The 13,260-nt window shown below is 42.7% G+C and overlaps 1 protein-coding gene across 1 annotated transcript in view; it reads right to left on the reverse strand.

Moving 5' to 3' along the window:
• Nucleotides 1–13,260, reverse strand: part of ITGB8 (integrin subunit beta 8) — a 130,896-nt gene that overhangs the window by 54,162 nt on the left and 63,474 nt on the right. The window contains exon 3 of the mRNA XM_069729820.1: nucleotides 8,145–8,319. Within this exon, the coding sequence (XP_069585921.1) occupies nucleotides 8,145–8,319 (175 nt within the window). The remainder of the gene's footprint in view (nucleotides 1–8,144; nucleotides 8,320–13,260) is intronic.

Consider the following 13,260-nt stretch of genomic DNA (forward strand, 5'->3'; position numbering starts at 1 on the left):
TAATATTGCAAAGTAAAAATGCTTTCAATATTAGAAGTGTTATTAGTTTATTTTTATAAATTAGAAAAAGGAAAGTGAATGAACAAAAGACAAAACTTGATTTAGTTTTGTCTTTTGTTCATTCAATCACTATTTGGTGGGACCAGCCATGACGTCTTCAAGCTACAGGAAGGTTGTTCCAAACATCTTGGAGACCCAACCAGATTTGTGAATGCAGGCTTATATACACTGCTCAAAAAAATAAAGAGAACTCTTAAACAACACCATGTAATTCCAACTGAGTCAGACTTCTGTGAAATCAACCTATCCAGTTATGAATTAACTCTGACTGTGAATCAATTTCTTCTGCTGTTGTGCAAGTGTAACAGACAACAGGTAGAGATTATAGCAAATTAGCAAGAAAACCTCTACAAAGGAGTAGTTCTGCAGGGGGAGACCACAGACCATTTCTCTATTCTTGTGCTTTTTGGCTGTTGTTTTGGTCACTTTTGCATTTTGTCATTGCTCTCAACATGAAGACCTACCTCTTCCGGCAAGCCTACAACCTGCAGTAACCACCGATCGACCAAACCACTGCACGACCAGCTAGCTCTATCCTCACCTACTGTATACTCACCCATCCCTTGTAGATTGTGAGCTCTTGCGGGCAGGGTCCTATCTCCTCCTGTACCAGCTGTGACTTGTATTGTTTAAGATTATTGTACTTGTTTTTATTATGTATACCCCTCCTCACATGTAAAGCGCCATGGAATAAATGGCGCTATAATAATAAAAATAACCCTAGAGGTACAGTATCATGAGGCGGTACCTACAACTCACACAAGTTGCTCAGTTAGTGCAGCTCATCCAAGGTGGCACATCAATGCGAGCTGTTGCAAGAAGGGTAGCTGTCTCTGTTAGCACAGTGTCCAGAGCATGAAGCAGATACCGGGAGACAGGCCCGTACACCAGAAGATGTGTTGGGGGCCATAGGAAGGCAACAAGCCAGCAGCAAGACCGATACCTCCTCATTTGTGCAAGGAGGAACAGAAGCAGTGCCTGAGTCCTGCAAAATGACCTCCAGCAGGCCACTAACATGCAAGTGTCTGCTCAAACTGTCAGAAACAAACTCCATGACGGTGGTATGAGGGCTCAATATCGACAAGTAGGTGTTGTGCTTATAGACCAACACCGTGCAGGGCGACTGGCATTTGCCAGAGAACACCAAGATTGGCAGATTCGACACTAGCACCCTGTGCTCTTCACGGATGAGAGCAGACTCACACTGAGCACATGACAGACGTGACAAAGTCTGTAGAGGTCAAGAAGAACGCTCTGCTGCTTGCAAAATCCTCCAGCATGACCGGTTTGGCAGTGGGTCAGTAATGGTGTGGGAAGGCATTTTATTGGAGAGTTGCATAGCCCTCCATGTGCTAGCCAAAGATACCCTGACTGCCATTAGGTACCGAGATGAGATCCTCAGACCCATTGTGAGGCCATATGCTGGTGCACTGGGCCCTGGGTTCCTTCTAATGCAGGACAATGCTAAGCCTCATGTGGCTGAAGTGTGGCAGCAATTCCTTCATGATGAAGGCTTTGAAGCTATGGAGTGGCCCGCACATCGAGCACATCTGGGATACCAAGGCTCGATCCATCCACCAATCCCACTTGCACCACAGACTGTTCAGGGGTTGACTAATGCTTTAATCCAGGTCTCAGAGAAGATCCCTCAGGAGAACATCTGTCACTTCGTGAGTGCCATACTCAGGCATTGTAGGGAGGTCATACAAACACGTGGAGGCCACAGACACTACTGAACATCATTTCTTGTCTTGGTGTATTTCCACTGAAGTAGGATCAGCCTGTAATTTGATTTTCAGTATCATTACTAATCCAGTCCTCCATGGGATATTAATTTTGATTTACATTGATCATTTTTATGTTTTATTGTTCTCAACGCATTCCTCTATGTAGTGAATAAAGATGTGGTATTTTAGTTTTCCCTTTATTTTTTTGAGCAGTGTATTAAGATAGATCTCCATGATATTGGTTGTATGCTTGTGATTGCTGTTCTGCTGCAAAATAAATTTGATGCCTCCCCAATGGTATTACACGATAGATGAGTTACTACTTGTATTTTTCAGCACTGGTGACACCAAGAAATAACAACGTAGAGGACCAAAGACACATTGGTTAGCCAAAGATACTTAGTGCGGCAGATGATGCTTACTCCCTTTCAAAGGATTTGCACAAATCTACTTCCACAATAGACCTCGAGGCTGTTTTGAAGGCAAAGAGGGCTCACCTATTGACAAAAAGTACAGTATATTTCTCTTTTGTTCATTCACTTTGCTATTTGGCAAAAGAAGAAACTATTAACACTTCTATTTTTGCAAGCATTCTTACACACACATACCACCTAATAGCCAAAAAATTAAGCTGGAGTGCACGCTCATTAGACTGAATGAAGTAACAATTTCCATTGAAGGTTGATATTTGTTATCCTATAATATCCAATTATAAGCTATGCAGTCATTATATCTCTGAGCATTTCATGACCCTGAAACTCGTAATACAATATAATCTGCTTGGCATAGTTTGTAGGTGAGATCATTACTATGAGTTAGGCTTAGGGTATGCTCACATCTGCGTATATGAAGTAGCTGAGATTCTCAGCCAGGAAAGTTGGAGAGTACGTTTTTTTTATCACCTAGCATCCGTATGACATGGGTATGCAATGCGTTTTTAACATCAGCTTTTATATACAGTAATTCTCTATGTAACTTCAAGCTAGTTTTTAACTAATAAAACAATCTTATATACAGAGATAGATAGATAGATAGATAGATAGATAGATAGATAGATAGATAGATAGATAGAAGATAGATGGATAGATAGATAGGTAACAGACAGAAAGAAATATGTCAATGAGATATATCACCAGTGCTTTGTGTGTGTAGTTTTCTGTACTTGTATTTAGCAAATAGATAAAAGAAAAAAAAAGGCGTGGAGTCCCCATTATTTTTATTAACCAACATCTGAGAGACATCTGAGAGATGGCTTTAAAGCAAACCTGTTACCAGATTCGACCCATAAGAGATACGGCCTCCACCTTTCAGCCCTCAAATACAGTATTCTCTAATGCTGCATATATATATATATGCCCACAACCTGACCTGTAAAACAAGAATAAGACCTTTTATTATACTCACCTATGGGGTGGACAGGTCTCATGGGTGTCGCTGGTCCTGGTCCAGCGCCTCCCTTCTTCTTTCGATACCGCCTCCTTCTTGCTTCATGTGGATAACGCATCCTACGTCTCCCCGGTATCAAGCTCCTGTGCAGGCGTACGTCAGACACTGCAGTGCGCATATGCCTGGGCTCTTTGATCTTTCCCAGCGCCTTTACACTGCAGTACTTTGCTCTCCCCTTAACAGGGCAGAGAAGTACGCTTGCGCAGGAGCACGATGCCGAGAGGACCCTGCGGGGAAGACATAGGGACAGCATCCAAAGGAGAGTGAAGGCACCGGACCAAGACAGCGACGCACATTGGACCAGACTGCCCCGCAGGGAAGTATAATAAAAGGTATTTTTCTTCTCTTGCAAGTCGGGTTGGCGGCATATATACAGCATTAAAAAATTCTGTATATGAGGGCTGATAGGTGGTGTTTTTATCTCATATGGGACAAACCTTATGACCGCTTCCCCTTAATAGTATGGGAAGAGGGCAATAAACATGGAGCTTCCCAGGCTATTAATTTTAGCTCACAGCTGTCTACTTAGCCTTTGCTAGTTATTAAAAGGGGGGACTCCAAAACAAATGATGTGTGGATCCCACCTATTTTGAATAACCAGCAAAGGCTAAGCAGACATCTGTGGGCTGATATTAATAGCATGGGAAGGAGCCATGGATTTTGGCCCCCTCCCAGACTAATAACACCAGCAATCAGCCACCCCTGAAATAGCACTGATGCTTAGCCTCAGCTCTTCCTGCTTGCCAACGTACCAGGGTAAGTGGGAAGAGCAGAGACTAAGCTCCAGAATTGGCATATTTAATGGATGTGCCATTTCTGGGGCAGCTGAGGGCTGGAGTTATTAGTCTGAGAGGGCGCCAATATTCATGGCCCCTTGCCAGGCTATTATTACCAGCCCACAGTTCTCTACTTAGCATTTGCTGGTTATTCAAAATAGGGAGGACCCCACGTCATTTTTTTTTGGGCCGGTCCCATTTTTTACTAACCAGTAAAGGCTAAGTAGACAGCTGTGAAGTGATATTAACAGCCTAGGAAGCTCCATGTTTATTAACCCCTTCCCAAACTATAAAGGCCAGCTCTCAGCTGTCTGCTTTCACTCAGCTGGTTAATAAAAATAAGCTTGACCCCGCACTAATTTTTATTTATTTAATTATTACATAAATACAAGTACATTAAACTACACACGCACTGCACTAATTATATATCTCACTGGCATCTTTCTATCTATTCTATCTATACTGTATATCTATTCTATGCTATTCTGACGGTTCACATTGTGAATTTACTGTATTGATGAAATGACAGGTTTCCTAAGAGATGGTTGCATAAAAATTGTACAGAACATGCATGGTCCGAGTGCCGTGCGATTTTTTTCTCGCACAAATTGACTTGCATTGGTGAGTCTTGGCTGTTTTAATCGGCCATATGCAGCATGCTGCAATTTTTTCCTCACCCCAATTCCAGGTGCTGAGGAGCTGTGTATACTGCAGGCAGAACTCATGCTATTACAGGTGAGAGAGTGGGAATAAGTCAGCTGTCCAGACACCCTGTGTAACATGTAACACCTCATGTGTATGGCCGCATTACTGATCCGTATTATATAGATCTACAGTACCGCTGCCATCGGCTCCAATGGGCTCACACTGGACCTTTGTGCCTTTCACAATTTATATTTATGGCCAAAGTGCATCGGGCAGGTCACATGTGGCCCTTTGGCTGTTGCTGTCTCGCACGTGGATGAGGACAGCCAAAGAGCTGGAAATGTTGCCATCCTGCACCGTGCAGCTGCCCCCTTCCTGACATCTCAACTTAAAGGGATTGTCTACTATTAGAACAAAACCATCTCACTTTGAATGTTTGACTTCATTAAAATAAAAGCACCTATACTCACCTCCTGTTCCGGCGCCATCCCAGCGGTGTGGATACTTATGTTCCCGGGGCTCATGTGACGTTGTTACGTCACATGAGCCCTCCGCCCAATCAGTGCTGACGTCACCATCAGTCGTCAGCTGTGCGCCTGAGAGCGCAGCAAGCGCCATGGTGACACTACATCAGGACCGTTCTGAGAACCTCAGCACACGGCATAGGTCATTGATAGAAGATTGGTAGGGGGTCTGACACCTGGCACTCCCACCGATCAGCTGATATTTTTTTAAGCCTTGACCGGATGTACACTCTGAATGGGGAGCTGCTAAGATCAGCGTCAGTCAAAAGTATAGCGGCCTCTGCTGGCCATCGCCGGTAACTGCAGAACTTTAATTCTTTTTACATTCTTATTATATACTTTTATTCAAAAGAATAACTGTTGTGCTGAAGTATCCAGCAAGGGCCTCTACAATTTCACCGGAGCTACGCTCAGCTGTTGAGCTCAACGCCAGATTCAACAATTTTTTGTGCAAAGCAAGGTTGTGCAAAAATTTTCCAACTTTTGGTGTTTACAATACAGTTCTACCCAAAGTCCACCAAAATTGGTGAAGCTGTGGAGACATCCGCTGGTCTAATTCATGACGAGTTGTAGGGTACCTTACACCAAACATCTTACTTGATTAAGATTTGTGGTGAGAAGTACGGAGGAAAACGCCACTTTTAAGATGTGCTGGATTAAAGCGAATCTGTCACTAGGATTTGTGACCTAATCTGAGAGCAGCATAATGTAGGGAGAGACTTCCAGTTTCCAGCAATGTGTCACTTATTAGGCTTCTTGCTGTAGTTTTCACAAAATCACTGGAGATTATTACTATAGGACTAGTAAGCATGCTGCCATGTAGTCCTCCATATTAATGAGCTCAGTATAACCCCGCCCACACCACTAATTGGCATTAAGCTTCCAATCAGTGGTGGGGGCGGGGTTATACAGAGCCCAGCTTTTAGAGAACTGCTAGATCTGCAGCAGAGAAAACAAGAATTGTATCAAAATGAGGGCAAGAAGCCCAGGAAATGACACATTGCTGGAATCAGGGTCCCTGCCCCTACATTATGCTGCTCTCAGAAGGGGCAGCAAACACCTGCTGACAGGGAATGCGAGCCTATTAATGAATCCACCAAACCCCCTCATCAAGAATGTGTTGATGAACAGGGGTCAAAGTGGTTTCATCCGGGCATCACTGGAGCAAATAAAAGTTGATTGGTGGAGGCACCAATTGTTGGACTCCACCAATCTCTTACTGATATCCTACAGATAGGTCATCAACACTTTATGCCCCGACAATCCCTTAAATTATTCTCTGACCTATTGCCACAAGTAGCTGACAGTAGTTTGGAGAAATTGACAGGCAGGGGTCTGACTAGTGGAGATAGGTTTACTGAAACGACAGTGACCCTTTCAGGCCAGAAAACTGATACAGAAATGTCACAGATCGGTTTTACATAAGTTTTGTTCATCTTCTTTTGTCCTTACCCCGCTCTCTCTAATTTTAATAATGTGGAGGGGGGTCAGGCGGAGGGGCAGGATCCTGACGTAGTTATCACACAGCTACATCATAGCAGGGAGAGGGAGAGGAGCCAAAATATCAGTCAGTGGGCTATACGTCTAAATTCATTTGTCACACTTTACCATGTATAAACTGTGTGCTGCCATCGAGGGTCTGCGCAAGTGGCAATTCTGCGTCCATGGACCCAAGTGTAACTGTCTATCAATAAGTAAATTTCAAGCCTTAAAAGATCCCCATGTTAAAAAGCAATGGCATATCACTTGCATACGCCATCCCGTTAGGACTGGTGAATGTCTACGAGACCCCACCAATCCTATGAATGGAGGGATTGCATCCTTGGTGCAGTGATGTACAACCCGCATCACTTGCTCTCTAGCGCGCTGCAGTGTATCCCCATACAAGTGACGAGAGTTCGCTGCAGCTCCTGGTACAGTCCGGTGACCGGGAGCATCAGTATGGAGAGAATATATAGAAGGGTCTGCAGTCCTACATCAGCACTGAGGTCCCTTAATTCTCAGGATCGGTAGGGGCCCCAGAAGTCGGATCCCACAGAGCACAAACTTGTTGCATAGTTCAGTTGCAGAAGAAACTTGTGAGAGTAGATTATTTGGGGTAATTCAACTTTTATCTACACAGAACATGAGGTACACGCATCAGCTTCTTAATGCAGCATAACAGGAAGTCTGAAGGACCTTTTACCAGAGAGAAGGTGAAACCAAAGTACAACAAGTATATGCATTACATTCAACTAAGCATATAACAGGAACAACATCACCATCTACTGTCAGAAAAGTGTAAACTCCTCCTGCACACAAATAAGTTTGTATCTGTTGCATATCTGCCAACAAAACTGATGGCATATATTACAAAAACATCAGGTGCAAATCTAATTTAATCGAACAGAATTTTGCTATTCTGATATGCAGCTTTAAAAAATGGGCTTCATAAGTATCTATTCCCATTAGAGTTGAGTAAACAGATTCTCGCTCGAGCTTCTGGTGCGGTCTTCCATGGCAGCCGGGCCAGGGTAGTCTTCCCTTCTGCAGATGCATCCAGTGCCACCATCACTGCGGTGTGATGCCCCTCATAAAGTCACATGAGGCATAATGGCTTAGGTCTCCCTCAACGTCATGATGTCGGGGGCCCAGTAAACACTAGAGGTGCTCAGGATGAGACGGGGAGGCTGATTTTTCCTAAGTGTAAAACACTTTTACTTGTCCCTCATTTTTATTTTCTCTTTAAAGCAGTTGTCAACATTAGGCAACAACTTTGTTAAAAGGGTCTGCAACAATGATTAATACAGGGGGCCAAACTGCTGGGACTCAGCTGTGATCTGAAAACACTTCTGTCCTTAACCCCATTAGCATTTCCAGATTGGCTGTTAGTGATGAATGAAATAATTAATATATAACGGTACAACAACCAAGTAAGAGCTAAGACACAAAATGTATACAGCATGTATGCAGGACGCAGCACTAACCTGGTCTAAGGTGGGCCGACACCTCTGCTGGGGTGAGCTGACTGTTTGCCTCCTTGCCGCTCACGACCTGTATCTGAGCTGATGGGTGCTCTATGGAGTCGGATCTGCAGCCCTTGGACTTTAAATTAATAACAGAGTCACATCTTTCCCCCTCCATCGAGTCCACCATAAAATCCTGTAAGGAGACAATGAGGCACAGACAGAGTATTAGCAGATGCACAGAAACTTTGCCAGACAAGTGGCTACAGTAGGAAGCTTTGCATTTCTGCTTTGCATCATGCAGCAGGAAGATTGTATTTATGAAGATGATTTTCTAATTAAAGAGTTAGAGGGTTAGAGTCCTACGAAAACAAGCTGTGGTTACATAAGACAGGGAAATAATATTAGTTATGCAAGTTATCCCATTAGTGAAGCATCATGCACACCACCGCATTACTGATCCGGATCAGTTCCATGTAAGGAGGGTGAACTATACAATCTTCACGTTGCAGCAAATGGACTGTATTCTTGATTACTCGTTATCTGCTTTTAAACTGCTTAACGAGCTATGAGACTGAGCCGTCGATTATTTGTATTTTTTTACATTCAATCTGGTGGCACAAACCGTAGATGTCTGATTTGGGATGTTAAAGGGTTGTACGGCTTTAGGGTAAAAGTCTGCAGTCACCATGTGACTGAAGACTTGTGAATACTTACATTGCATGCATTGTGCGCTGCGAGGATTCTCTGATGCCAGGAGCGAGTGGTCATGTTTGATCAAGTTTATGATATGCATACTCCCGGCCACACTCCGACTAGATGATGCAGCTTCGCTCAAAATAAGTGTATCGAAACAGTCTGGTCGGAATGTGGCCGGACGTGTGAAAATCGCAAATTTGCGCAAATATGACTGCCCGGTCCCAGAACCGACACAATGCAAGGATTCACAAGTCTGCGATCCGGTAGAGTGACTGCAGACTTGTAGCTGAAGAAAGGACAATCCCTTTAATGTTTCCGACTTTTGGAGTTTTTCTGGCTAATTGGGCAGAATAAGTGCAAAATACCAATCTTAATTAATGGTGTTTATGGAAAAATGCTGCTCTTTTTGTGGCCGTTTTTCCAAGCAATTTCTTAAGACAAGACCAAAATTGATTTCAAAAGACATGGGAAATATAAATGAATGACTTATTACTCTTCCTCATGCTGGATCCTATTCTGGCATGGGCTCAAAAAACTGCATCTAATATTGCAGTAACAATTTTCCAAAACAAAATAGCTGTAAGTGAAATCTAGAAGTAGAACAATCAAGAAGGAGAAATGTAAGTCCTTCATTTTTATTTCACATTCCTTTTGAATCCAGTTGTGATATTTGGTGAAAAAAAAAAAAAACAGCTGTCACATATTTCCCCAAAAGTCTGGGGAAGACTTACTAAGCTAAATGTGCAAGTATTCTGGCTCACATTGTGCCATGCAGTGCACCGCATCTTCCATGTGTTTCAGACACTTTTGCTACACCTTTGCCATAGTGAAAGTGTAAGAGGGTGGTGCTGTTATGGACAATAAGAAACACGCTATCACTTTAAGAGGCTGCATCCCCTTGTCTGGTGTGATGGTATGCTCTGCTTTTCTCCCCTACTCTTATGGGTGTTATGAGCTGGTCGGTGCTGTGTGCAGGGAGCTGAAGCAGCGTGGAGAGAGGAAGTTTCTAGAGAGGACTGAGAGAACTTTGTGCTGTTCTGGCCGCAAGAAGGAACTTTGGCTGTAAGAAAGATTACACAGCTTGAGACGAACTGCGTTTGCTAAATAGACTTTCCCGATTACTGCAAAGCGTGGTCTTCTCCTTGCTCCTGGAAACTGTAAGTCCCCTTCTCAGTATCTTCGTGGCTTCACAAACCAGCACAGAACAGCCACCCTTTGCTGTAACCGGGAAAGTCTATTTAGCAAACGCAGTTCGTCTCAAGCTGTGTAATCTTTCTTACAGCCAAAGTTCCTTCTTGCGGCCAGAACAGCACAAAGTTCTCTCAGTCCTCTCTAGAAACTTCCTCTCTCCAGGCTGCTTCAGCTCCCTGCACACAGCACCGACCAGCTCATAACACCCATAAGAGTAGGGGAGAAAAGCAGAACATACCATCACACCAGACAAGGGGTTGCAGCCTCTTAAAGTGATAGCGTGTTTCTTATTGTCCATAACAGCACCACCCTCTTACAAAAGATCTAACAGAAAAGGTGTGTTTACTTAATGAGCAAGGACATAGTCTGAAATGTCCCTTGCTCATTACAGAGTAAGTAGCTGCACAGAGCTTATGCAGCTGCAGGAGTGGGTAAATGATGCCAAAACACAGCAGAGGTCTGCATAGAGAAGGCAGAAATAGTTTATTACCACCTCTGCCTGTACGGTTACTATATACATAGCGCTGAACAAGCGTTGTGTTTACAGGTTAGGAAGCACTACCATTGCTCCTCCTCCAGACCCAATGGTCATGTGATCACTGGGTGCCGGGTAGAAGCAGGAGCTGCTGGGTTGTTATAGACAAACAACAGCAAACAACAAAAATAATAGTTTTAACCCCTTCATGACCCAGCCTATTTTGACCTTAAAGACCTTGCCGTTTTTTGCAATTCTGACCAGTGTCCCTTTATGAGGTAATAACTCAGGAACGCTTCAACGGATCCTAGCGGTTCTGAGATTGTTTTTTCGTGACATATTGGGCTTCATGTTAGTGGTAAATTTAGGTCAATAAATTCTGCGTTTATTTGTGATAAAAACGGAAATTTGGCGAAAATTTCGCAATTTTCACATTTTGAATTTTTATTCTGTTAAACCAGAGAGATATGTGACACAAAATAGTTAATAAATAACATTTCCCACATGTTTACTTTACATCAGCACAATTTTGGAACCAAAATTTTTTTTTGTTAGGAAGTTATAAGGGTTAAAATTTGACCAGCGATTTGTCATTTTTACAACGAAATTTACAAAACCATTTTTTTTAGGGACCACCTCACATTTGAAGTCAGTTTGAGGGGTCTATATGGCTGAAAATACCCAAAAGTGACACCATTCTAAAAACTGCACCCCTCAAGGTACTCAAAACCACATTCAAGAAGTTTATTAACCCTTCAGGTGCTTCACAGCAGCAGAAGCAACATGGAAGGAAAAAATGAACATTTAACTTTTTAGTCACAAAAATTATCTTTTAGCAACAATTTTTTTATTTTCCCAATGGTAAAAGGAGAAACTGAACCACGAAAGTTGTTGTCCAATTTGTCCTGAGTACGCTGATACCTCATATGTGGGGGTAAACCACTGTTTGGGCGCACGGCAGGGCTTGGAAGGGAAGGAGCGCCATTTGACTTTTTGAATCAAAAATTGGCTCCACTCTTTAGCGGACACCATGTCACGTTTGGAGAGCCCCCGTGTGCCTAAAAATTGGAGCTCCCCCACAAGTGACCCCATTTTGGAAACTAGATGCCCCAAGGAACTTATCTAGATGCATAGTGAGCACTTTGAACCCCCAGGTGCTTCACAAATTGATCCGTAAAAATGAAAAAGTACTTTTTTTTCACAAAAAAATTCTTTTAGCCTCAATCTTTTCATTTTTACATGGGCAACAGGATAAAATGGATCCTAAAATGTGTTGGGCAATTTCTCCTGAGTACGCCGATACCTCATATGTGGGGGTAAACCACTGTTTGGGCACATGGTAAGGCTCGGAAGGGAAGGAGCGCCATTTGACTTTTTGAATGAAAAATTATTTCCATCGTTAGCGGACACCATGTCGCGTTTGGAGAGCTCCTGTGTGCCTAAACATTGGCGCTCCCCCACAAGTGACCCCATTTTGGAAACTAGACCCCCCAAGGAACTTATTTAGATGCATAGTGAGCACTTTAAACCCTCAGGTGCTTCACAAATTGATATATGTTGATTAGCTGGTTCACTTTTGTACTATGCTCTTTATGAATATGAATTTGTCGCATTATACATGCTAGGTGCTAATCCACTATTTCTACTCCTGACCAGCTCACAAACCCACTCCTTCTATATTATATTATTTTACATAGATACTATATACATATTTTTCCATTAATAAACTGTTTGTTTTAATTTTTCGTATCTAGCATGTTGTACATGCTTTTTAACTATATTGTTGTACAATCATGTAGTGTTATGTTTTATTAAATAAAAATTATATGTTGTCATATTGCTTTTTTGGATGCTTTCTTTTGGGTTTATATGCTTCACAAATTGATCTGTAAAAATGAAAAAGTACTTTTTTTTCACAAAAAAATTCTTTTCGCCTCAATTTTTTCATTTTCACATGGGCAGTAGGATAAAATGGATCATAAAATTTGTTGGGCAATTTCTCCCGAGTACGCCGATACCTCATATGTGGGGGTAAACCACTGTTTGGGCACACGGCAGGGCTCGGAAGGGAAGGCGCGCCATTTGACTTTTTGAATGGAAAATTAGCTCCAATTGTTAGCGGACACCATGTCGCATTTGGAGAGCCCCTGTGTGCCTATGCATTGGAGCTCCCCCACAAGTGACCCCATTTTGGAAACTAGACCCCCCAAGGAACTTATCTAGATGCATATTGAGCACTTTAAACCCCCAGGTGCTTCACAGAAGTTTATAACGCAGAGCCATGAAAATAAAAAATAATTTTTCTTTCCTCAAAAATGATTTTTTAGCCTGGAATTTCCTATTTTGCCAAGGATAATAGGAGAAATTGGACCCCAAATATTGTTGTCCAGTTTGTCCTGAGTACGCTGATACCCCATATGTGGGGGTAAACCACTGTTTGGGCGCACGGCAGGGCTCGGAAGGGATGGCACGCCATTTGGCTTTTTAAATGGAAAATTAGCTCCAATCATTAGCGGACACCATGTCACGTTTGGAGAGCCCCTGTGTGCCTAAACATTGGAGATCCCCCAGAAATGACCCCATTTTGGAAACTAGACCCCCAAAGGAACTTATCTAGATGTGTCGTGAGGACTTTGAACCCCCAAGTGCTTCACAGAAGTTTATAACGCAGAGCCATGAAAATAAAAATAAAAAATTATTTTCTCAAAAATGATCTTTTAGCCTGCAATTTTTTATTTTACAAAGGGTAACAGGAGAAATTTGACCCCAAAA

This window comes from Ranitomeya imitator, chromosome 6 (assembly GCF_032444005.1).
Source record: "Ranitomeya imitator isolate aRanImi1 chromosome 6, aRanImi1.pri, whole genome shotgun sequence".
NCBI classification, from domain to species: domain Eukaryota; kingdom Metazoa; phylum Chordata; class Amphibia; order Anura; family Dendrobatidae; genus Ranitomeya; species Ranitomeya imitator.